The following is a 27,050-nucleotide window of genomic DNA, read 5'->3' as shown; positions in this document are numbered from 1 at the left end:
CTCCTGTTTTAAAACATGGTCAATGCATCTCATTGGTGTAAGTGCACTTCTATGTTCTGAATTGTAGGGGCATTGAGTATGGTGCTAGCATGATGAGAGGTTACTGCCTATTTGTGTCCATAAATAATATATAATGTTTTTCTTTTATTTTAGAAACCAGTGATGAGGATGTGGAGGCTCAGCCTTCTCAGGCCCACTGTAAGTAATGTGGATGTGCTGGTGTGTTGTGTATTAGGTCTAACTTGGAGGAATGATTGTTTGTTTTGTTTTCTTTTGTGGTTGATGTCGCTTCAGCAACAGAGGAGCCTCAGGCAGGGCCAAGTTATGTGGATCCGGGCCAGGAGGAGGAAGAGGCCAATTTTTCGGGGAATGACGAGGACCTGGGCTCTCCTCAAATGGGAAGTAAGTATTCTACATGTGTTTGTGTGTTCAATGTGTCCTGGGAAATATAAGGGCTGTAATATATATATTTTGCCATTGGGGTTATGTAGCAGCTGACATTGAGGATGTTTGTTGTGGAGGACTGGGGAAGAGGGGCCGCTGCTTACCCAGTCCACTGTAACTACTACCTTCAATGTTTCCCAACTACTTTCTGTGTGCCTTTATCAAATAGCTTTGGTTCAAGGATTGTATTTGTGTCTTTGTGTTTCTAGGAGATACGACACCATCCCCCCATGAAGGGACACCATCCCCCCATGAAGGGTCTCCCCCATCCTCCCCCACTCCAGGGGTGGAGGCGGATGATGTTTGTGGCTCCCCTGAACTAGTCTGTAAGTACATAAAATTAGATTATCACATGAATTGTGTGTGCTAGGATGATGTGTATCTCGGATAATCTAAGTTGGAGTCAAAGCAAGTGCAGTTTTGCTATATGTGACAGGAAAGTTGGTCATGAAACACTCTTGCTTAACCTTCATGTTTGAAAGGTGGTTTTGGGGAGCATTACAGGACATGTTATTATTTTTAAGCTTTCTCAAGCCACCCTATTCTAAATTGGTGTTAGTTTCTCTACATTGGAAATGGTGTGCTTTGTACTTCGAAATTTTTGGGGGCCATGTTAATTTACTCATGTCCGGATTTAGTCAACACTGAAAATGCGTGTTTATCAATCTTTCATCAATACTCTTCCTCGGTAATGTACCACATTCCAGTTCACAATTTGTGTTCTTTTTGTGCAGTTTCTCCTGAGCCAGCAAGCCCATCAACTTCTGGGGGCCAACCAAACCTTGTTGATGGTAAGTTGTGTGCTTTTGCAGTAATGTGTCTACTTAGTAAGTGGAGAAATGCTAACTGTGTATGTCCCCGATCAGGCTTCAAGTTGTTCTAAAGGCAGCAGGTTCTTTATGTGAATGCATTCTATGCATTAGTATTCCAAGTGATAGGTGTGCATATTCCCCCTAAGACTTACTGGGACCATTTTCTTACTGTCCAAAATTTTGCACAAATACTTGTCTGGAACAGACTCCCCCTCCTCCTTAACTGAGGTGACAGCATGCCAATATTGCCTCCTGATGCTGTCACTCCTAATCATTGAGACCATCAGAAGGGAGGGGGGCAAGGCTGGCTCACAGCCTAGTGCCTGAACAGGCACAGGGTGCTTGGCTTCATCTCATGTGCCTCCATAGCAAGCTACCTGCTGTGGGGTCAACCAACAGGAGGGAGGTGTGTACAGGAGCCATGTAAAAAGGAGGATCGTGATTTCTCTTGTCCCCAAAAAGCTAGAGAGGGTAAGTCTAACCTGATTAGTTTTCCGCAGCCCTCCCAAAATGATATGTTTCCAACACTTAGAACAGGCAGGGCTGAGGCACAAAAAACATCAGAGAAACACAATCAGCACAAAAGCAGGGAGTACGTATCCTTAACGCTACAAGCTTCACCCAGAAGAATGACGCTTGCACTGTACAAATCTGCATCACCACCGTATCAATGTCTAAATAAAACTTTCAGGGAAGTGTGGAGGGGTAAGGAGTGGGTGTTAGAGCGTTTTCATGACTGCGTAACCTACAGTTATCGTGAGTCCATTTGTTGAGAATCTTTTTTTTCTCTCTTAACACAGCTGGGATGGCGGAAAGGAGTTCAGGGCAGCAGACACATCTACTCCGGCCAGAACTGTCCCTCAAAATTCCTAAAGGTGAGTCTCTACTATGTGTCAGGTTCAATCTATAGACAGTAAGAGGGAGAGAGAACGCTCCACAGATTCCAATGGTGATAGAGATAAATGTGTGCACATGTATCGTGTTGACCAATTGAACCCAAAACACCTTACATTCTTCAAAATGATTGCTTGTGTTTACATGCAGAAAAGCCTTTTACTTAGCTTTGGTGGAACTGCTACTAACATTCCAAGCCATCTTATGTAACCTTTTGAACAATTAGAGTTGAAAGTTTGAGTTCAAGGTTTACAACAGTAATGTAGCATATTTGCTTCAGAGTGTTCATAAAAAACAACCAATAGACTCCTAAGCATATTTGTTGAGGCACATTAATTACAATCCTTGTTAGGATCATTTTGCATAAAACTAATTGTCATTTCTTTTTCTACCCAGGGCACACCCACCCCACCAGCGAGGTAATGCTGGCGTATTTAAAATGGTGTGGGGGACGCATCATGTTATTGGAGCAGCTGTGTGGGGTGGATCCGGACCCTAAGGAGCCATTTGTGCGGAATGTCACGCCTTTGACTAGTTCGTTCCAAAAAAAAAAAAAAATAAGCCAAAAAATATTTTAAACAAAAATTTTAAAAAATGTTAAAAAAACCCTTGTTTTGGGAAAAAAATGTTTAAAAAAAACCCTTGTTTTGGGAAAAAAAATGTTTAAAAAAAACCCTTGTTTTGGGAAAAAAAAAACAAAAAAATGTTTAAAAAAAACCCTTGTTTTGGGGAAAAAATGTTTAAAAAAAACCCTTGTTTTGGGAAAAAAAAAAATGTTTAAAAAAAACCCCTTGTTTTGGGAAAAAAAATGTTTAAAAAAAACCCTTGTTTTGGGAAAAAAAAACAAAAAAATGTTTAAAAAAAACCCCTTGTTTTGGGAAAAAAATGTTTAAAAAAACCCTTGTTTTGGGAAAAAAACAAAAAAATGTTTAAAAAAACCCCTTGTTTTGGGGAAAAAAATGTTTAAAAAAAACCCTTGTTTTGGGAAAAAAAACAAAAAAATGTTTAAAAAAACCCTTGTTTTGGGAAAAAAATGTTTAAAAAAAACCCTTGTTTTGGGAAAAAAAATAAATAAACTAAAAAAAAAAGTATGTTGCTCGTTGCAACACAAATGTTACATTGGAAATTTTGTTCATTCTATTATATATTTTAATAATATATTTTTTGTATGCTACAGTTGGTAGACACCTACATGTGTTATTAAAAAGAGTTTCTTTTATTACCAAAGTTTTCTTTTTGGTGTACACATCGAATGTCTTTTGTGTTGTATTTGTTTAGTCGAGTGGTGTGGTCTGTAATTGTTAGTATGTTGGCTTTGGTTTATGTTATCCTTGAGACTTGTTTTGAAGCTACATTTGAAGGGAGACCTTTTCTTGGTTTATTATGTGAACATTGAGTTTTCCAAATTTAAATGAAATCATATGTTTGGAGATAGAGAAGCACGTGTGTATAAATGCCTACATTAACCAGGGCCATTACTTGGCCACCAACACTCATAAAAAACCAAAGATCAAACACAAACTAATCATTTTGCATAAAATTTAATTGCATCACCAAAAAAAAAACACTATAATAAATCATATTGTGCCACCCTCAAATTAAACAAAAAAATGGCCCCACAAATCGGCCAATGTAACAATCATTAACAAAACTAACACAAATAAATAAAAAAATATCAAATTAAGTTGGTGGTGGTGGTGGTGGTGGTGACTGAAGCAGTGTGGTGAACACTGGAAAGGTTCCTGCCATCAAATGGTGGGCCAATAGTCCCATCTGCTCTGGGGTTAGCCTTAAAGTTGTGGTATAGTGGCCCATTAGGATCAGATCTTGTGTATGAGGCTGCTGCTGATGCAGGGTGTTGAACCCTGGAAATGTCCCAGACTGAAGATCTTGTGCCAATAGTCCCATCTGCTCTTTGGGGAATTTGGGGAACGTGTGCCATTACCATGAAATTTGTTAGTTGCTGCCCCGAGGCTATTTGATGCTGCTGGTGGTGCAAGGGTTGTGAAGATGTGTGGGGAGTGGTGGTTGATTGGTTGTTGTGGTCCACGGTGCGGGGGGAAACGACATGTCGCATTGGTGACAAAAAAGGAGGACGGCCTGGGGAGGAGTGAAGTGATAAAGGTGTGTAGGGAATGTAGTCAGGTGGAAGGGGTATTGTGGAACCAGTGCGCAATGAGGTTGTGCAGGAGGATTGCTCATTGAGGGGTGTGAGAGTCCGAACGGAGTGTGAAGTGCTAGGAGTGGCTACAGGAGGAATTGTCCCATCCCCAGCTGCCTGACAAGTGGCCAATACTGGCATTACCCTTCCACTACCACAACCTGCAGTGGCAGGTGAGTGAGATGTTTGGGAGGGCTCTGCCAATGGGGCATCTTCAGATCCAAACAGGCATTGGCGTGTGGCCAGCACCTGAGTGTCAACACTTTGCCGATCCCGTTGATGCTGGTCTGCTAAACTTACCAAGCTGTTACGCATATCTTGTTGAACCTGTACCATTGTTGCTACAGATTCCTGTATGAGCCCGAGCAGACGTACTACCTCAGTAGATTGCTGAGTACGCCTCCTTAACTCATTTTGGATCCGATACTCATCAAGCAGCCTCTCGGCTACATCCAGCATAGATGGACGAGGTTGGGTAGGTGACAATCCCTCTGCATCGAAGGCTACCTGAAAGCAGAAGAAATAGACCAAATCATTATCAAACATTATGACTAAATAGTTCAGATTAGTTTGACAACTTAACACCCCAAGCAGAACGTTGAAAAGTTTGATGTGCTTCTAATAAGTACTTGTTCATTGTAATATTATCCAAGCTAGCAACACTTCTGATAATGGGTACATATTATATTGGTAGGACTAATATGACAAAGGCAAAAAAGTTTCGACATGAAGGTGTTCCCAATTAACCCTGGTGTGGTAGGTTGTTTATGCTTTTGGTAAATCTGTTACTACACCAATGACTTTCTACATCTACATATGTTGTCTAAAATCTTGCCATCAATCGGCTACAGGACAACCCAACCAAACGATACACATGAATTTGGACCTGGAAAATCAAAGACTGGCCGGACTTTAAAGGTCCTGGATGTTTTTGGAACATTAGTGGCACACCAAATTATAACATAATTCCCTGATGTTCAAGATAGAACTCTTGTTGTGCTGGTGCATCGTCAGAATGTCATAGCACTCATTTAACACACACAATGTAAGCCACATCTAGCCCAAAATCATTACTACCATTGAAATGTTACATGTGCACCTTGTTCCCTTATATCACATACCACAGCACTGGATGCAGAATCGTCGCCAGCTCCTGATCCAACTCCAGCTGCTACGTCAAGAGGGGCCTGATGTTCTTTGAAAAAAAAATAAAAATAAAACATGTTTAGTACATAACCTTAGGCAGTAATTATTATGGCCAGATTGCCCTCCTAGCTTCAGGAATGAAGCATTGAGGCCAAACATTCAAAAGTGCTTTCCTGGGCTCATAGGACACTTGCTAAACCCTCCCAAAGGTTAAGAAGGCTTGGTCTGCCTACCAATGACGGCACCCATTAATGCTGTCAACGGTGTTTTGCAGGGTAAACATCTAAAAGGCAACACTCTTTCATAAGAAAAAACATGTGTGTTAATGGGGTTAATAAGATTCCACAAAAAATATTATTTTGCTAGACATACCAACACCTTCCGAGAGAGAGAGAGAGAGAGAGAGAGAGACCCTGGTTGCTAGCCACTTTACATGTAAGTACTGTAACCGGTCAAGATAGGGCATGTGTATTAATTTGCTAGTTAGCAGAGGTGCCACTCACAGGGAGACAGAGGGTAATTATCATCTGCCAATGACACTTGCCATTGTAGATAAAGTGTAGTCAACATTGGTAAAATTGTGTTACTTGAGCAAAAACATGCACCTCTAACCATAAACATGTTGGTATTGTGAATAGTGGAAAGGGCTGAGAAGAGCTGGCAGGTGTGTATTTGTGTCTATGCCACCTGTGTAGTTATTGATAACATGAACGGCTGCTTGGTATCTTATGGTGTTCTAATTTTCCAGAACGTGAACATCTTGGAATCATGGCACGTACCATGAGAAGCCTGTGGTGATGGGCTGTCTGGCGTCACAGGTGTGTATTCAAATGTTTACATTAATGATTTCTGGTTTGTGTAAGTTGGCAGAAAATGTGTTATTTCACTTGTGATGTCGAAATTAAATGAAGTTCAGAATGAAGCAAACAGGCATTAAGATGTGATTTTCATAATGAAATGTCTTATCCTTTGTTTTATTTCTCCAGGAGTGGTACTGCTTGCGGTTGTAGCTGGTAGAAACCCACCTTGATGGACTCCACTCATCTTCTTTTGTGGTCAGTGGATATTTGGTAAGGCACATAGCCAAAAGCAGCATCGATGACCAACATGAACACCCTGGAAGTTCCAAAGTGGCTTGGAAGCTGACCAGCAACCTGGCCATGCCTGTCCCCTATGAGCTGGTAGAGGTGCAGAATAGATTCTGAACTCTGCATGAAGTTGGGGAAGACATCAGAATCCCGTAGCCATGGAGCAAAGATCGTGGGCTGGCGCTGTAAAGGCACACGGACTGGAGAGTGACAATATTATCTTGCTGCATCCCTCCTTATGCTGTCATTCTAGAATAAATAAAGACTTTTGAATGGAACATGTGTTTTTTGTTTTGTGTGGGTGCCTACAGACAAAAGGGCCATCCACACTGTAAGATTTAGAGAAGACTTTATCCTTCAGATTGACATTTTCTATGTAGTGCAAGGGCCTGCCTGATTGCATACAAATTGAAAGTGTTGAGGTTTGACCTCATATTATATGGTTTGGTTAAGTCTACAGGAAAAAGTCTTGGAAAAATTCTTAGTTTATGGCCCATTAAGCTGCCAAGGCCGTAGCTTTGCACTTTGCATGCTGCTTGTACTGGTGATGTGAGGGGTTGTAATGTAGAGTAGGGATGTGACAGTGTTGTGTTGAGGTGTGAGGCAAATGTAGTGTTGGACTATGAGGGTCTGTGTTGTTGAAATATGGAGAGAGTCCAATATCAGACACCTATGTTTATTGGTCAAGAAATTGTAAGAACCATGGTAAATATGTAAAGAATTGCATCTCGAGAAAACTAGGACCACACTCATAAAATCAAAATTGTGTTGGTTCCATTAATGTGCTTGAAATTTGGGTAGGACACCCCCCCCCCCCCCAAATTCAAGATAGTTTAAAAAAACTCTAAAAAAAATGAGAGTGAAAAGAGATCCCAAGTGTAGTGATTGTTGGGATTTGAACCCATGACGTTGTTAACTGCAGTGAAGTTGCAAAGCACTTAGCTATTGTGCAGAATAAAGCTGTATGGTGGAAAAAAAGGAGTGTGTTAAGGCTAAAAAGCACATATAGCTAAAGAACTAAACATTGTATGGAATCTGGGAAGAAGACCATGGTAAAATTGTGAGGTTTCATCTTGACCTGAAGTAGTGTAGGGGTTTGGTCACTTGCCTTTGCTACTTTCAATCATAAGATCGATTCGACACACAGACAAGATCATAAAACCACTTAAAATGCTGTAAGTTTGCAAGTGCTTCTGAGTGTAACATTATTTAGCAATATATATGATGTAATCCGTTACATTTTTGAAATATAAACAAAAGAAGAAAATAAAAAAGTTAGGTGGAGATGGTAAGCCTCGAACCTACAGCAGAGGGAGATGAATTACAGACGTGATGTGTGCACTAATCCACTAGCCCACATCGCTATGTGAATCTGCTATAAGCACGAAGACATAAGTTTGCGAATTTGCGAAGCCGCGATCGTAAGTGAATACCGCTGATGGCGGAATTCATTATTGCTGTTTCACTAGCCAATTCGCCGCAGCGCCAGTTAATTGATTTGAAAGCGGCGAAACTGAAACACGTCATGGATGTCTGAAGCTGCAGTTTCTTTAAATTCGGCCCAATATATCTGTATATATCACAGAAAATGAATAAATAAGCAGTTCATGCATCCATAGTGCCATAAAGCAATAAGGTGCTTAGATACGTGAAAATAAATATATAAATAATTGCACTCAGATGTGGGTGAACATAATAATCAATAAATTAAAAAGAATTTGTCCATGTGCAAAAAGTGCAAAGGTGCTTCAAAATGGTGACTCTTGTGATTCTCCAATGTTGCCAATAGGGAAAGTGTGTCACTAAAGTGAGCTAATCCACAAATAGGTGCAATGGCCACTCACCTCCAAATACACCATTAAAGGCGTTTTGTGATATAGATCATCAGGCTAAGGCAACGGGTCTTCCTCCACAGATGGGGCTCTAGTGGGGCCACTAATATATCTGGAAGCTATTAGGTTTTCATTGCGTTGTATAGCACTCATTAATGAAGCCAGGCGTGCGATCTGGCTTAAAGCCTGGGCGGGGGACGCGGCTTCTAAGGCCAAGTTGTGTTCGCTACTTTTCAAGGGGGGCTTAATCTTCGATGAAGATTTATATTCGGTATTGGAAAAGTCGGCAGATAAGAAAGATTTTCCTAATCCGAAGAAACAGCAGTTCAATAAGCCTTTTCGTTCTTTCAGGAAGAATAATCAAAAAGGCGCAGCCAGGAAGGACCAAAGCAGGCCCTGGCAACAAGGGAAAGGCAATGGTCGAGGGGGATTTTTGTTTAATCACGCCCAGACCAAAGACAAAAAACAATGACTCTCTTTGCAAAGTAAGGGGGAGGCGGGGGGCCTTCTTACCCTTCTGGCAAAGGGTTACAGCCAACAAATGCATTCTGGATCTAATCCAGAATGGATACAAAACAGAATTTCCTCAAGTACCCCCAGTTTGTTTTTTGGTGACCCCCGCTAACTTCGGACCCAATCGCGGCGGGTGCCATGGTCTTATCCAGGAGTTTCTGGATCAGAGGGTCATTTCCCCCATTCCTCAAGTTCGAGGCTACGGGGGATTATTTTCTCACGTATTCATCAGAATAAAGCCATCAGGAAAATACAGATTAATTATGAATTTAAAAGAAGTCAACAACAGTGTTTTGTACAAAAAATTTAAGATGGACACGATATTTACAACAAGGGAGCTGTTGTTCAGAAACACTTTTATGGCAACAATCGATCTGAGGGGAGCCCTACGCCGAAAAAAAACGGCGTGGGGTCCACTATAAAAATCCAGACCCTTATCTGAGCATGCAGCCCGGCAGGCCAGGAAAGGGGAGGGGATGAACGAGCGGCCCCAACCCCCCTGGACCATACCAGGCCACACACCCTCAACATGGGGGGGGGTGTGGGTGCTTTGGGGCAGAGGGGGCTCTGCACATTCACATAGGGATGGGGTCTGGGATCTGGGGGGCCCCCTTGTTAAAGGGGGTTTCCAGATTCTGATAAGCCCCCTGCCCGCAGACCCACAGATTCACCGCCCAGGGTTGTCGGGAAGAGGCCCTTGTCCTCATCAACATGGGGACAAGGTGCTTTGGGGTGGGCGGTGCAGAGCCCCCCTGCCCCAAAGCACCCACACCCCCCCATGTTGATGGCGTGTGGCCTGGTATGGTCCAGGGGGGTGGGGCTTTTTGCTCGTCCCCTTTCCAGGCCTGCCGGGCTGCATGCTCGGATAAGGGTCTGGTATGGATTTTTGGGGGGACCCCACGCCATTTTTTTTCGGCGTGGGGCTCCCCTCAAAATCCATACAAGACCTAAAGGGCCTGGTATGGAACCTGGTGGGGACCCCCACGCCGTTTTTTTCCTAGTTCCCCCTCAAGATTCTCAGAGCGCAAGTCGGATCATCCTGATCTGACTTGCGATGCGCCTTCCATTCAAATCAATAGGCTCCCATAGGGAACCATTGATTTTGAATGGAGGCAGAAAAAAACGCTACTAAAAGCAACATGGCCAAACGTGCAATAACGCCAATGGAAACAGCTACTAAAAGCACGTTTTTTCAGCTGCTTTTTCCTGGTGTTAGAAGTGGCTCTGCAGCTCATTTTTTCTGACGCCCTGTGTGCATGGGCCCTTACCGTCTGGATCTCCTTTTGGCTAGCGACCAGGCTTTTGGGAGAAAAGTGCTGCAGGCTGTAGTCCCTCCCTAAGCAGGTATGGTTTCTATTATGATGTTCTCAATTAGGCCGTCCTGGAAGACGACTTGGGAAAAACGAAGTTGTTACCTGTTAACTTGATTTCCAGTCATCTTTCAGGATGGCGCTGCTTCCCGCCCTATCTAGGATGTGTGTATTATGGGTGGTAAGTGTGAGGTTTAATGGCCTTAGGTTATTTATTATTACTGAGGGGGACTGACTGCCTCTCACCTGTATTTAAACTAATGTAGATTGTGTTTCCTGTGCTAGGTGGGAGGAGCCTATATCTCAATTAAGCCGTCCTGGAAGGGGACTGGAAATCAAGTTAAAATAACTTTGTTTTTTATGAACTTGTTATGTGTATTGTAACCGAATAAAACTAGGAATTCTCCAGGGATTCATGATATAATCATTATATAAATGTAACCCACATTATTTACTGTAAAAGATGAAAAATATGTATTATATGTAATATTTATCCACCAAGAATCTCATTTTTAGCACTTTTATGAATTTTGCTCTTTGTGTTTTTTGTAAAAGAAATACAATTATTCTTCCAGATTTTCCCTTTTATGAATGGAACCCGCTGTGTTCATTGAAACAGATACAAATTATATACCGGTATCTCTGTGAGAAGATTTTATAAGCTTATATTAATGCCATTCACTTTGTTTATTGTAACAGATAAAAATGATACAATCTTCAGGGATTTGTTATATAGTCATTGTGTGAAGGGAACTTGATTTGTTTTTTGTGACAGATAAAAAATCTGTGTCTTCCAGGGATTTATTTTATATTATAGAATAGAAACAGCTGAGTTCATTGTCACAGGTAAAAAAAGTATTCTCCAGGGATTTATGTTCTTTTTAGTATGAAGGAAATTCACAGTACATAATGTAACAGATGAAATAAAGTAATATTGTAACAGAATAAAAATATGTATTATCTAGGATTCATAATATAACTGTTATATTAATGTAAGCCTTATTTATTGGAGAAGATCCAAAAATATTTATCCTTTAAGAATTCGTTTTTAACCTTTTTGTGAATTTTGATCTATTGATTTTTATTTTTAATTTTCTTTTAACTTCAGCTGCTTTTCCCAGCATGATATTCGCCATCTTCAACACAGCTGGTTTTATGAATGTTTCACCAATGGTGTGTGGTTTGCCCTGCTTTGCAATCAGGTAAGCAACTTTGTGCGATGCTATGAGGATCAGTTTGTTGATGGGTACAAAGCCGAGAACAGGCAGACTAGTCTTTTCATCGAATCTGGCTCTCCTCACCTTGAATTCAGCGAGCGTTGTGTTCTTGTATTTTCCATCTCCATGCAGCTTAAGAAAGTGTTCTCTTAGTTTTGCGGATGCTAGACTAGAATTGCTCAACTTGGCATTGCAAATCATGCAGTTAGGACGCTGACTTCCATCACGTTCCGTTATACATGTGAATCCATATTGTACATATTCATCCGACCACTTTCTTTTTTTGCTCGACATAGTTAGTATGAAGGGATTAAAATATTAAGAAAGAAATCACACGACGTACCATCATGACAGTTACAATTCGACTACTGGGCGCGCCAAATTCCCTGCAGCACAGATAGGCCAAGCGATGTTGCATGATCACCTGCAGCCAATGAGCGGGGCGTGTCATCACGAATCATATGAGTCGTGTGTGTGTCTTGACCTCCGCCGAACCCTCGAGAATGACTCACCGAACCCCTGGGGTTCGATCGAACTCAGGTTAAGAACCACTGATCTATAAGGAAGAGTTGTATACACTTACAGTATATTGATATGATCCACTTTGTTTATTGTAACAAAAAAAATATTATGCAATATCAATAATTTTTTTTTTTTTTTATATATAAAACGCTTATTTGAAGGCAGCTCATTTTATAATCCTCATATAAAATAAATCCTTTATTTGTGGGAAATAAAAAAGATGTATCCTCCTTGGGACCCTTTAGGGCTTCATTTAACTACTTCCCTACTGGGGCAATTCTGACATTTCTCTCCTACATGGAAAAATCATCATTTTTTCCTGCTACAAAATTACTTAGAACCCCCCAACATTTTATATATATATATATATATATATATATATATATATATATATATATATATATATATATATTTTTTTTTAAGCAGAGGCCCTACAGAAAAAAATGGTGGGTTTCAAAAAAATACACTTTAATGAATTTTAGTGTACAAAAAACAAACAAACAATATAATAACCTTTTGACAAAATGTAAAAAATGATTTTATGCTGACAATATAAATACCTAACATGTCACATGTAACCATTTGTCGACCGCCTAACGTACTTTTACTGTGGCAAATCAGCTCCCCTGTGTGAAATCACGTACTTGTTCATGCGGGGGCTCCAGGGGGCAGGCACGTGTTGCCAGAGGCGGGATCATGCACTGATTGGCTAAAGGGGGAGCCATTTAGCAGCTACGGCTCCAGCCACCAGTTCCTGAGATACACAGAACGGCGGTCTGCCGATATAAACAAGGCAAATCGGCATTCTGACAGGGAGGAAGGTAGAGATCTTGTGCTTCTGCTAAGCAGGAACATGGATCTCTGCCTTCCCCCAGTAATAGCACCTCCCCCACACAGTTAGAAAGCACCCTCAAGGGAAACATTTAACCCTTTGATTGCCCCTGATGTTAACCCCTTCACTACCAGTATCATTAGTACAGTGCATATTTTTAGCTCTGATCACTGTAATAATGTCACTGGTCCCCAAAAAAGTGTCAGTTCGGTGTCTGATTTGTCCGCCGCAATGTTGCAGTCCTGCTAAAAATCCCTGCTCTCCGCCATTACTAGTAAAAAAATGAATTACAAAATTCCATAAAAATATCCCATCGTTTGTCGACATGATAACCTTTGCGCAAACCAGTCAATATACGCTTATTGGGATTTTTTTTTACCAAAAACCTGTAGCAGAATACATATTGGCCTAAACTGATGAAGAAATTCGATTTTTACATTTTTTTTTTATTGGATGTTTTATAACAGAAAGTAAAAATATATATATATTTTTTTTTACACAATTGTCGCTCTTTTTTTGTGTTCAGCACAAAAAATAAAAAAGGCAGAGGTGATCAAATCATATGATCAGCATATTTATAGCACTGATTACTGCAGTAATGTCACTGGTCCCCCTGAAAAGTGTCAAAAATGTCAGTTAGGGGTCCGATCTGTCTGCCGCAATGTCGCAGTCCCACTAAAAATCGCAGATCGCCACCATTACTAGTAAAAAATAAATAAAATAAATAAAAATGACATAAACCTTTCCCCTAGTTTGTAGACACGATAACTTTTGTGAAAACCAATCAATATACTCTTATTGGGATTTTTTTTTACCAAAAACATGTAGCAGAATACAAGTTGGCCTAAAATGATGAAACAATTTGATTTTTAGATTTTTTTATTGGGAATGTTTTATAGCAGAAAGTAAAAAGTGTTGTTTTTTTTTTTTCAGAATTTTCATTCTTTTTTTGTTTATAGCGCAAAAAAAATTAAAATCGCAGAGGTGATCAAATACCACCAAAAGAAAGCTTTATTTGTGGGAAAAAAGGACATCAATTTTATTTGGGTGCAGTGTCGCATGACCGCACAATTGTCAGTTAAAATGACGCAGTACTGTATCACAAAAAATGGCCTGCTCATTAAGGGGGTACAACCTTCCGGGGCTGAAGTGGTTAAAAATGGGTACAAACAATGTTGCCTTAACTCCAAAGCATAAAAAGTGCAGAAAATAAAAATAAAGTCTGTAATAAAGATATGTGAAAAAATAAAGGTGCGCTGATAAACGTGCGTCAAGCTGCTACCAAGATGTGTAGGTAAATATGTGTAGAAAAGAATTGGTGCGCTAAACTTACAATATCACAAATGACAATGCATACAAAAGTATAATATTTGTGAAGAATTCAAAATATAAAGTCCATTCTCTTATGACAACGTGCCAATAAATAAACTTTGTAGTGACTTGAAACGAAATGTGAGTCCTGTAACTTAATCAAATGTGAATGACCACCACGTGGAACGATCCCCACCACCGACAAGCTGTTCTTCTTACCAGATAGACAGATTAATACGTGAGTTAAAAGTGTTAGACGACCACTCACTCCCCATGCAGCTTCACCCGAAGTGTGTGTATAAGCCGCTTACCAGATAACAATATGGTTTGAACGTGGGAATGTAATCTCCTCTTTTCAGAATGTAGGCTGTCTGTTGGTATGACGATCCGAATACAGAGTATAATGTCTCCTTGTGGCTCCGCAACGAATATGTAAAGAATGCAAGAGGACCAATAGTGCATCACCCCCGATTTATTAAAACGATACAAGCAATTGCACTTACATGTCTCTTATGGATCACAGGCATACACGTTGATTGTTTGCAGGAACGCTCCCGTGTCCGGCTGCAGCAACGGACGAGCGGGATGACGCGAGTGACGGCGCGACACGCCTCCTCTCTGATGCGAGACTTCCACCGAGATAGGAGGGACGTGCGCGCCGTCACGCTCGTCAATATATACCTCCTAGATTGAATGACCACTTCCGGTGTCCGCAAGTATCACACAGGAAGTGTTTACATCCGACATAAGAATCGGTGGGATGAGTTAGAATTATAGCTAAAAGGATTATTAAATAAAACTCATTTATTAGTATGTTTAAAAACAATAGTAATTAATTCTAATCAACCTTATTTTATTGATGGGTGTGTTATTGAACCGTGCTAGTATTTACTTCCGGTCCACTCTATTTAATGCATACCAAGCTCCGGACACCGGAAATAACATTCCTAGACGCTATTCCATGGGGACATAGCTGTGTACCACACGTATATGTTGTTTCTTATTTGTAATACATGTCTAGCTTAGTATGCATGCAAAAACATATACATAAAGGACATGTTTGAATTTAAGTTGAACTTTTAAAATTATGAAGACATAAAAATTGAAAAATTTAAATTTTTTTTTAAAAAATTATTTGTAAAATGAATTAACATAAAATATGTAAAAATGAAATTTTGGAGTGAAGGAGTGAAAAAATACTTTAGCTGTTGTTAATATGAGCATTGATGTCCCACTCTACATTTAACCCCAAGGGCCGATAACATCTAAGCTCATATATCCAGAAGGAATATAATAAAGATATCAGAGTCCACAAGTGAAATAAAATTATAATTTAAAAAATAAAAATGTGCAACAGGTGTATGCAGCAGAAACAGTGGTGACCCCACCCACTCTCCAAAGAGAAATCCAAAATATTGTGTAATTTCCTCCACCAGGTAACACCGTATAGGCTCACCAGATGGATAGGACCCTCTCCACCAGGTAACACCGTATAGGCTCGCCAGATGGATTGGGCCCTCTCCACCGGGTAACACCGTATAGGCTCACCAGATGGATAGGACCCTCTCCACCAGGTAACACCGTATAGGCTCACCAGATGGATAGGACCCTCTCCACCAGGTAACACCGTATAGGCTCACCAGATGGATAGGACCCTCTCCACCAGGTAACACCATATAGGCTCACCAGATGGACAGGACCCTCTCCAACAGGTAACACCATATACACTCACCAGATGGATAGGATCTCTCCACCAGGAAACACCATATAGGCTCACCAGATTGATAGAACCCTCTCCCCCAGGTAACACCGTATAGGCTCACCAGATTGATAAGACCCTCTCCACCAGGTAACACCGTATAGGCTCACCAGATGGATAGGACCCTCTCCACCACGTAACACCATATAGACTCACCAGATGGATAGGAACCTCTCTACCAGGTAACACCGCATAGGCTCACCAGATGGACAGGACCCTCTCCACCAGGTAACACTGTATAGGCTCACCAGATGGACAGGACCCTCTCCACCAGGTAACACTGTATAGGCTCACCAGATGGACAGGACCCTCTCCACCAGGTAACACCGTATAGGCTCACTAGATGGATAGGACCCTCTCCGCCAGGTAACACCATATAGGCTCACCAGATGGATAGGACCCTCTCCACCAGGTAACACCATATAGGCTCACCAGATGGATAGGACCCTCTCCACCAGGTAACACTGTATAGGCTCACCAGATGGATAGGACCTTCTTATTACAGAAAGGACAAAGTACGATTAGAACATCAGACAACGTGCGGGTCTCCTTCAATGTAGTCATCAACAGGTAAAAGGTGCCAAAACCATCTCAGGGGACACTCAGTGTAACTCCTCAATCACATATACATCCAGGGATTTCACATATCAAAGACAAAGCAAGAGGCTCCTCACAGTGTAAACCGGTAAAAGTCTTGTTTTATTATAGAGATGAAAAAACACTCACATTTATCAAGATAAAAAGCGCTGCCAGTGAAAGCAATCCCGTGGCAATTTAGCTGCTAGGATTTCGTTTTCATTAAAGAGCATCGCTGGTAGAAAAAAAATATACTGAGATGATTCCTGTAGCTGCAAGCATCATCCTGGTATTACCTGACATCCATTTTATTACACTTAAATGGAACCCACTATGTTTATTGTAACAGGAAATTATTTGTATCCTTCAGAGTTCTATCTAATTTAACATTTATATTTTGGGCATTCACCTTTTTTTTTTTTTTTTTAGGGTTAGCAGATATGAAATGCATTATGGAAATGTATCCTAAAACCTTTTATAAATTTAATTTTAAAATAAAAATATATATCCTCTGATGTACAGTATAACCCTTACATGAATGTAATCCATTATTTCTATAAAAATTATATATTATCTACAAATTAATTTTAAAATCTTTATATGAATGGATCACTGTGATTATTGTAGCAAATAAAAAATAATATTTATCCTCCATGGACATGTATTGTAAAAGTAAAAAAAAAAAAAAATCAGTCCTTAGAATCATTTTATAACCCTTATGCTTATTATAAAAATAATAACAAAATATATCCTTTTATAAAAAGAATTTGCAATGTTTATAGTTACAGAATAAAAAGATGAATTCTCCAGGGAATTGTGATATAGACATTACCCATGACAATGTTTATTGTAAAATATTTAAAAAAAAATGTGTGTACATATACTGTAATATGTATAAACTCTTTATTTATAGAAAATGACAAATGGAAAGATTGGTAGAAACGTCATATATAGAGTACAATGCACATGAAGTGTATGACTGTCGTGTCTCATAGTTTACATATTTAGAGAGATGATATAATCATTTAGGGGTGAAAAGTATAACAGGGATAGGAGAAGAACGTTTTGGAGTAAAAGTAATTGTGGTAAAAAAATAAGACTGGAGAACAATATATATACTGTATATTACTGGAGGAGGATAGAGAAAAATAAAAGGGGAGATAAGATGAAAATTCAAGTTAGGCTTACCGGTAACTTGTTTTCCAATTGTCTTTCAGGACAGCACCTTGAGAGATGGCTCCTCCCTCTCACCAACAGGAAACACCCCATCCACCAGATTTTAAAAGGAGGCTTCTCCCACCATTCCTCAGTTGTAGAAGAGTACCTCCGGCCCATGCTGGAACACATAAACAGATATGGTTAATAACAGCAAAATTTATACAATAGGGCGAGCTCCTGCTGTCTTTAAAGACTATTGGAAAACAAGTTACCGGTAAGTCTAATTTGAATTTTCCCTTAACGTCTTTCAAGACAGCACCTTGAGAGGATTATCGAGACTTACTTAGCTTAGGGAGGGACCACAGCCTGAAGGACCTTTCTGCCAAAAGCCTGATCCCTGGGTTCACGCTCCCTGGCTTTGAACTGAAGATGAAGCGTTTCCTTCCCCATATCTGCAGCCAACCTCAGGAATCTCTGTGAATGAGAGGCTATGGGGATATGTAGATAGGCATCCCTTAAGTCTACTGATGCCATAAAGCATCATTTGGCTAACAGGGTTCTGACTGTGAAAATTGAGTCCATCCGAAATTTCCTGTACAGAACTGACCTGTTTAGTCGTTTCAAATTGAGGATAAGATGGAAATTCCTCAATGGTTTCTTTATCAGGAATATGTGGGAATAAAACCCCTGATGTTGTTCCTTCAATGGTACTAGACAGACAACTCCCTGTTGCATCAGGTCCTTTAACAGGTCCGTCATAGCCAGGGCTTTGCCTGCATCTCTTGCGAGGTTTGTGACGAAGAACCTTTTGGGCGGAGGCTCCGAAAACTCGATCTTATAGCCTTGGGACAGCATATCCAGAATATACTGACTTCCTGTTATGGCTGCCCAGTATGGGAGGAATTCCCTTAACCTTCCTCCCACCAGCAAAGTCTTGTCATTGCGTTTTGCCGGTCGACGCAGGAGGATGGAACAGAACGCTTCCTTTCCCCCTAGGTCTTTGCGCTGACCAATTTCTTCTCTTCTCCTGGGGCTTGCTATCATGTTGAGTTTTTTTAGGTCTAATAAGCCTCTTAGGTGGCTGTTTTTTCTTTTTGATAGGAAAGGATCTCTTTTTTGTCTGCTGTTCTGTCTAGAACAGAGTCCAACTCAGGACCGAATAGGAGATCCCCTTGGAATGGGATTCCGCACAGCTTGTTTTTGGAAGCTGCGTCTCCAGCCCAAATCTGGCCGGCTTGGTTAGTGCTGCTGACCTTGCCGTCATCTTCACTGATTCTGCTGAAGCATCTGCAATAAACGCTATAGCCGTGGAGAGAGTGGAGAAAGAGTCCAGGATTTCTTGTTTAGGGGAACCTGCTGTAATATGTGCCTTTAACTGGCTAACCCAGTACTCCAAATTCCTGGATACACAGGTCATTGCCATAGCAGGCTTAACATTGCCCATGATGGACTGCCAGGATCTCTTGAGCTGTTGGTCCATCTTCTTGTCCATGGAATCCCTCAAAACTCCCATGTCCTTGAATGCTAGGTCAGTTGACCTAGAGACCTGGGAAAAGGCTGCGTCAATTTTTGGAACCTTATTCCAGGGGGCTCCTGGGTCTTCATCGAAAGGAAAACGCCTCTTAAAGGCTTTGGGGAAGAAGGGTTTCCTATCTGGCTTAGCCCACTCATTTCTGATGGCATCTGAAATGGTTTGATGCACCGGAAAGGTGCGACCCTTAGGTTCACCCAGGCCTGCGTACATCATATCATGCAGGGATAGCTCCTTCTTTTCTTCTTCTAAACCCAAGGTGATATAAACCGCCTTTAAGAGACCATCTACCTGTTCCAAGGACAGCTTATATTTAGAGGGCATATTTTGAACCCCTTCCCCCTCTTCTTCCACTGACTCCTCTTTGGAATGCGACGGGGAATGACATCCTTGGGTGGGAGGAACCACTTCTGTTTCCATGGAAGGAACCGATTGGGAGCCCTGAGAAGAGTGTGAGGCTGATGGCTGACTCAAGGCAGGGATGACCGGAAAGATTGGATGGTAGCATCCGATTCCTTTCTTACAGATGCAATTAAATCGCCACATGCTGAAGATGCTTCTTCTTTTACTAAGGTATCAATACATTGCTGGCAAAGTGTCTTTTTCCAAAGTTCAGACAACTTTGTCTTGCATGAGGGGCATTTCCTCTTAGCTATTATTTCAGAGCTTTTAGTCTGGAAAACATGAAAGAAAAACACACAAAATTCTTTCTAAGGAGTCAACCTATACCTCAGGGCCACCTAGGTGCACAGGAAGATATAAGTTAAGCCCCATGTGCCCTGACAGGCCCCCAGCCACCAGGGGGGATAGTGGAAAAAGGAAGGAGAGAGAACCAACAGTAAGTCAGGTAATACACAGTTACCCCTTACCTGGGCCTTGCTGGTGCCTGTGCCTGTCCCACTCACTGTAGAAGCTGTCTTCATCGCTGGCAGCGTATCCTGTGGCTTTCGGTACCGGTTCCGGAGACCAAAAGCGCACCTACACTGGACTGGAACTGGAATAAGCACCAGCTTGCTCCTCCCCTCTTCCCCTGCGTCGGGCGGAAATTACACCGCGCACCCCCTGCATGAGCGCCGCCCCTCCTGGAAACTTCACTTCTGGCCGGATGAGCATCACTCGATCCGGGTCAAGCGGCGGCAAATTTGAAAAGTAGCGGTGGGAAAGAAAAAAGGCCGCACCGCCAGCCAGAAAGCCATCCAGGGGCTGCGCTCCAAGGGGTCCTGACTCGCCTGAGCACTGAAGGGGAAGAGGGAGCCCATGCCCTGCAGTCGTTCGCGTGAATGGGAGGAAGCAAAAATCTCCAAAAACAGGGTAAGGTGGGCGCAGGGAGCCCGGTCTCTCAGGACAGCACCTTAAGAGCCCCAGACTCCCCACACAGGTGTTCCTCGGCTAGAGGAAACACAAAAACTGATGAATGGTGGGAGAAGCCTCCTTTTAAAATCTGGTGGATGGGGTGTTTCCTGTTTGTGAGAGGGAGGAGACATCTCTCAATGTGCTGTCATGAAAGGGAAAATTGGGGTGAGTCTCTAAGACACGTCCATCCCATCTCTATGTCCAGTACCTGTGCCACCAGATATATAGGAATGAAGATCCCCAGATGGGAGGCTTCATAGAAGATAAAGGGGTTTGGTAGAAGAACCATGGTGTCCATACTTTCCAGTACTTCCCATCTTGATCTTTCAGGATCATTGTGAGGTTTTTCTTCTGTTTGATCTCTGTGATCCTGGCCGATCATTGTGTGATAGTGGGAGGTGAATTCTGTTTCTTTGGAAAATCTTTGGAAAACAAGCTTTGGCAGCCTTAAGAATGTGGCTCTTTCACACAGGCGGACCGTTCAGATCCGCCTGTCAGTTTTTTTTTACGGATCTGAACGGTCCCCCCATGCATCCCTATGGGGCATAGGATGTCAGCGGAGACATGTCCGCTGACTTCCGATCCATCAAATCTGAACGGATGGAAACCCTATTTTCCATCCGTCCAGTGGATCAGATGGGATCGGATGAGAATGGAACGACGGTCCGTTCCCATCCGATTCCCCCATGGGTAATGTATGGGGAACTGACAGCTGTGTCTCCGCACACAGCACGGAGAACAGCTGTTATTCTCCTGCTCAGTGGGGGATCGGCGAATCGATCTCCCGCTGAGATAAACGGAGTTCGTCCGATGGATGGTTAGTGTGAAAGGGGTCTAAGGGTTTGTGTGTCAATGGTGCCAGTGTTGTACAGCTATTTTTACCCCTTGTCTCTCTCTCTTTCAACTCCCCTCTCTCTCACAGTCCCCTCTCTCTTTCCCCTCTCTCAGCCCTACCTCTTATTCTCAACCCCCCTCTTTCTCAGACCCCTTCTCTCTCTCAGCCCCCTCACTCCTTCAGCCCCACTGTTTCTCACCCTACTGTCTCTCTTAGCCCCCTCTCTCTCTCATCTCCCTCTCTCTCAGCCCTGCCTTCAACTCTCATCCCACCCTCTCTCTCTCTCTCTCTCTCAACCTCTCTATCTCAGTCCCCTCTTACTCTCAGCCTCCTCACTCTCTCTCAGCCCTCCATCTCTCTTTCTTCTCCTCTCTCACCCCCTCTCTCTCAGCCCCCTTCTCTCTCTCTAACCCCTCTTGCTCTCAGCACCCCTCCCTCCCTCTCCCTTGCCCCCTCTCTCTCAACACCCCCTCTCTCTCACCCCCCTCTCTCCATCCCCCTCTCAATTTTAGCCCACATCTCTCAGCCATCTCTTTTTCTCAGCCCCATCTCTCTCCCTCTCACCCTTCTCTCTTTCAATCTCCTATCTCTCTCAGCCCCCCTCTATTAGCCCCCCCTCTCAGCCCCCCCCTCTCTCAGACTCATCTCTCTCTAACCCCCTTTGCTCTCTTCTCCCCTCTCTCACACCCCTCCCTCTCTCAGCCTCCCCCTGTCTCTCAGACTCTCTTTCTTTTGGCCTAACCTCTTTTTCTCAGCCCCCATTTTTTTCTCACCCCCCTCTCGCTCTCAACCCCCTCTCTCTCAGCCCCCCCTCTCTCAACCTTTCAACCCCCCTCTCCCTCAGCCCCACCGTCAATCTCAGCTCACTTTCTCTCTCAGCCCCCCTCTCTCTCTCACCCCCTTCCTCTCTTAGCCCCCCTTTCTCTCACCGCCTCTCTCTCAGCCCTACCTCTTTCTCTCAGCCCCCTCTCTCACCGTAACCCGTAACCCCTCCCTCACTCACAGCTCCCCCTCTCTCTCAGCCCCTCTCTCACAGCTCCCTCTCTCTATCACTCTCTCTGCCCCCTTTCTCCCTTAGCCCTTTAGCCCCAATGTCACTCTCACCCCACTTTCTCTCTCAGCCCCACTCTCTCAGACCCCCTCTCTCTAACACCCTTAATCTCAGCCCCTCTCCCTCTCTCTCAGCCCCCCCCCTCTCTCAGCCCTCTCTTTCACCCCCTCTCAGGTCCCCTCTCTGTCAGAACTCCTCTCTTTTTCATCGCTTTCTCGCTCACACACCCCTTTCTCTCTCAACTTCCCTCTCTCTCAGCACCCCCTCTCATCCTACCTCTTTCTCTTGGACCCAATGCTGTGTGTGTGTGTGTGTGTGTGTGTGTGTGTGTGTGTGTGTGTGTGTGTGTGTGTGTGTGTGTGTGTGTGTGTGTGTGTGTGTGTGTGTGTGTGTGTGTGTGTGTGTGTGTGTGTGTGTGTGTGTGTGTGTGTGTGTGTGTGTGTGTGTGTGTGTGTGTGTGTGTGTGTGTGTGTGTGTGTGTGTGTGTGTGTGTGTGTGTGTGTGTGTGTGTGTGTGTGTGTGTGTGTGTGTGTGTGTGTGTGTGTGTGTGTGTGTGTGTAAATAAATGTGTTCAATACCTAAACGGCTTATTGAGACTCAACATAAATATGCAAATATATGTAAATGTAGGTATAAAAATATAAAAGCATATAAAGATAGTATTAATAAATTATGGTGATATAGAGAGTTAGTGTGCAAAGGTGCTAAAAAATAAATATAGTGCACTAATCAAACTAAATAAGGTGCATTCCGAATAGTCATAACCATCTATTCAATAATTTTATTTAGATTCCAAAGCGGCTTCTCCAGATGACGTCAGTGTGACGAAACGCGTCGAGAACGTGACCACATCACTTCCGTCTGAACGATCCCGAGGCTAGGAACGCACGCTGATCCCAGGCGAGCACCGCGAACGAGGTAGTTGCGGACCCTATGCCATACGGATGCGCTGCATGTTGATTTTATGTGAGTACATGTCTTTTTTGGAATCTAAATAAAAGTTTTAAAGGCAATCCTGCACTATCGGAGGCTTCTGTTTTTCCCCTTTTTCATATACCCGGGAATTGTACTGGAGCTCTCTCCCTGATGCTTTAACCCCTATGTGTACCGGAGCAAGGAGTGGATACGAGTGGTAATAGGAAGGATAGGACGGAACCAGATTGCCGGTGTATGGGAGCGATCCCTGTTATCGACCCGCCATTTACCCCTGTAGGGGTACGGACATCCGGTAAGCAGAGGACCCCAGGAGAGGGGGAGCACCCTATCTTCCAATCACTCACTGCACTCCCGGCTTCATAGAAAAAAAGAGCACCTTACTCCATCCTTATATGGACTATAGAACTTTATGATTTCTGTACCAGCTCTGATTGCACTATTTTTGGACAATTTTAAAATACACAGAACCTGCTTTTTGAGCCTTTGAATTTATATGGTTCTCACTTTCATAATTTATATAGTTATTTGCATGGCTGCACTTATTTATTTACTAGTGTTTATATTGTCACCAGCGTGGGATGCACATAGTTCACCCACTTATTTATTTTCATTGCTTATGAGTATGCAGTTGCACTTTATTGAATAGATGGTTATGACTATTCGGAATGCACCTTATTTAGTTTGATTAGTGCACTATATTTATTTTTTAGCACCTTTGCACACTAACTCTCTATATCACCATAATTTATTAATACTATCTTTATATGCTTTTATATTTTTATACCTACATTTACATATATTTGCATATTTATGTTGAGTCTCAATAAGCCGTTTAGGTATTGAACACATTTATTTATTTATTGATTTGGTATCAGCACATAGTGTTAATTTTACACACATATTACACACCCATTGTGTTTTTATATCCTATTACTTATATAGTTCTCATTCCCACATACATTCTATGTGCATTTGCATGTGTTGAACTTGGTCTTGAACTATAGGAGCCTAACCCAGATTTCCCATTAACCTACTTTCCTGGCAGCGCCAATCACTCCCCTTTTTGACATTTACACCTGACGCTCCCCCATTGGGGGTGCATCTTTTGGAGTGGGCAGCAGCCATTAGTGTTTTATTTATAGAAATTTTACGCACTATTTTATAGATAGTTTATCCTAAGCGCGGATCTTTCTTCTTTTCTTCCTCTTTCTCTTACACCCCCCTCTCCCTCAGCCCCACTGCCCCACTCATTGTACTTTCTCGCTCAGCCCCCCTCTTTTTTCAACCCCCCCCTCTCTCTCTCATCCCCTCTCTCTCTCTCAACCTCCTCTCTCTCTTAGTCCCTCTCTCTCATTCCCCCCCTCTCAGCCCCCCTCTCCCTCTTAGACCCCCCTCTCTCTCAGCCCCCCCCTCCCTCAGCCCCACTGTCAATCTCACCCCACTTTCTCTCTATGCCCCCCTCTTTCTTTTAACCTCTTCCTCTCTTTCTCTCGCTCTCTGTCTCTCAGCCCTTCTCTCTCTTTCAGCCCCCTTCTTCTCTTGACCCTCCTCTTTTGCCCCCTCCTCTCTCAGCCCTACCTCTTTTCTCAGTCCCCTCTCCCTCTCAACCTCACTTTCTCTCTTAACCTCTGTCTCTCTCCCACCACCACCCTCTCTCTCTCACCCCCTCTCTTTCTCACAGCTCCCCTTTCTGTCTCTCATTCCCCCTCTCTCTCTCTCTGCCCCCCTCTCTCCCTCAGCCCAGCTGTCACTCTCACTCTACTTTATCTGTCAGCCCCCTCTCTCTCAACCCCCCTCTCTCAGCCCTTCTCTTTCTTTCAGCCCCCTTCCTCTTTGACTCCCCTCTCTCTCACCCCCTCTCTTAGCCCTACCTCTTTCTCTCAGCCCCTTCTCAATCTTGCCCCAATTCCTCGCTTAGCCCCACTCTCTCTCCCATCCCCACCCTCTCTCTCACCCCCTCCCTTTCTCACAGCTCCCCTCTCTCTCTCTCTCTCTCTCACACACACACACACACACACCCCTCCCCCTCTCTCTCTCTCTGTCCCCCTCTTTCCCTCAGCCCCACTGTCACTCTCACCCCACTTTTTCTCTCAGCCCATCCCTCTCAGCCCACCTCTCTTTCTCAGATCCCCTCTCTCTCTCTCTCTTAGCCTCCTCTCTCATCCCCTCTCTTTCTCATCCACTATATCACACCCCTCTCTCTCTCTTTCTCTCAACCCCCCTCTTTATTAACCCCCCTCTCTCTCTCAACTCCTCTCTCTCAGCCCCCTCCTTTACCGCACTATCTCTCTAAGACCCACTCTCTTTCTTTTCACCCTCCCCTCTCTCTCCCACAGCCCCCTTCTTCCTCTCACTTCTCTCTCTCTAACCCCCTCTCTTTCTCACTCCCCTTTCTCTCTAAACCTCCCCTCTCTCTTAGCCCCTCTCCCTCACCCCCTCTCTCTCTTAGCCCCCTCTCTCTCACCCCTCTCTCACCCCCTCTATCACACCCCTCTCTCTCATCCCCACTTCCTCTCTCAGTCCCACTCTCTCTCTCTTTCTCTCAACCCCCCTCTCTCTCAGCTGCCTCTCTCTCAACTCTTATATCTGTCTCTCAACCCCCTCCTTCCCTCAGACCCCCTCTCTTACCCCACTGTCTCTCTTAGCCCCCCTCTCTTTCTCTCCTCTCTCTCTCTCTCAGCCCCCTTCTCTCTCACACCTCTTTCTCTCATCCCTCTCTCTCTCTCAGCCCCCCTCTCAACCTCCAGTTTCTCTCTTAGCCCTCTCTCTCTCAACCCTCTCTCTCTCTCTCTCTCATTCCCTTCTCTCTCTTAGCCCCCTCTCACTCTCCCACACCTCTCTCTTAGCCCCCCTCCCTCTCAACCCCGATCTCTCCCAGCCTCCTGTCTCTCAACCCCCTCTCTATCTCTCTCAGCCCCCCTCTTTCTTTTGTATCCTCTCTCTCAGCTCTCCTCCCTCTCTCTCACCCCCTCTCTTGAGCGAGCAAGCTGAGAATAGGAAAGTCCATGGGTTAGGGGGGCAAAAATTACCTGCCTTGCCCCGGGCACTAACAACCCACTCTACACCAATGCTTCACCATCACCAGACTCCACCTTTACCTGAAATAACATTTTTAGGTTGGCTGACCCTTTACCTCCTTCATCTCTATTTTTGGGACAATAGGATGGTATTATTGATTATTTTTAATCTTTATCTCTCCATGATTTATAAAATGAAATGTATTTGTTATCATCTGATAAGATTTATCTTTCTTAGCTATATTCCCGAGTCGTCATTCTGAAATCTGTCATTTGTCTTTATAAAGAGAAGAGATTTTAGAATAGAAGAAACTGACTTGTGTGTTAATATTGGGTCTGGTACACCTGTGCTCCCCAGATTCCTCTTTTAGTCACCTTGGCTCTTGTACAGAGAAATTGTCTTTATAAAGAGAAGAGATTGTGTCCTCCAGTACTGGAGATCTCAGACACTCTGCTCACCGAGACACCTGTAAGTACCAATCTCTTCATCTTCTGTATAGGAGGGGGAGGGGGAGATCCTAGAAACTCTGCTCACTGAGACACCTGTAAGTACCATTCTCTTCATCTTCTGTATAGGAGGGGGAGGGGGAGATCGCCGGACACTCTGCTCACCGAGACACCTGTAAGTACCATCCTCTTCATCTTCTGTATAGGAGGGGGAGGGGGAGATCCTAGAAACTCTGCTCACAGAGACACCTGTAAGTACCATTCTCTTCATCTTCTGTATAGGAGGGGGAGATCGCCGGACACTC

The 27,050-nt window shown here is 43.2% G+C and overlaps 3 protein-coding genes across 3 annotated transcripts in view; 2 read left to right on the top strand and 1 right to left on the bottom strand.

The window, feature by feature from the left end:
• Nucleotides 1–10,549, top strand: part of LOC309548749 (uncharacterized protein) — a gene marked incomplete at both ends in the record, with an annotated part of 30,260 nt that extends 19,711 nt beyond the window's left edge. The window contains 2 exons of the mRNA XM_082248699.1: nucleotides 10,266–10,381; nucleotides 10,486–10,549. Coding sequence (XP_082104825.1) covers nucleotides 10,266–10,381; nucleotides 10,486–10,549 — 180 coding nt within the window. The remainder of the gene's footprint in view (nucleotides 1–10,265; nucleotides 10,382–10,485) is intronic.
• Nucleotides 1–27,050, top strand: part of LOC309550230 (uncharacterized protein) — a gene marked incomplete at its 5' end in the record, with an annotated part of 1,091,635 nt that overhangs the window by 530,254 nt on the left and 534,331 nt on the right. The window lies entirely within an intron of this gene.
• The window catches only part of LOC309548745 (uncharacterized protein), a gene marked incomplete at both ends in the record, with an annotated part of 197,458 nt that overhangs the window by 21,924 nt on the left and 148,484 nt on the right, over nucleotides 1–27,050 (bottom strand). The gene's annotated exons all lie outside the window — the stretch shown is intronic.

This window comes from Pelophylax lessonae (assembly GCF_965119305.1).
Source record: "Pelophylax lessonae genome assembly, chromosome: 3".
Taxonomy (NCBI): domain Eukaryota; kingdom Metazoa; phylum Chordata; class Amphibia; order Anura; family Ranidae; genus Pelophylax; species Pelophylax lessonae.
Note: the sequence above shows the minus strand (reverse complement) of the source record. Positions and strands in the feature narration are given on the sequence as shown.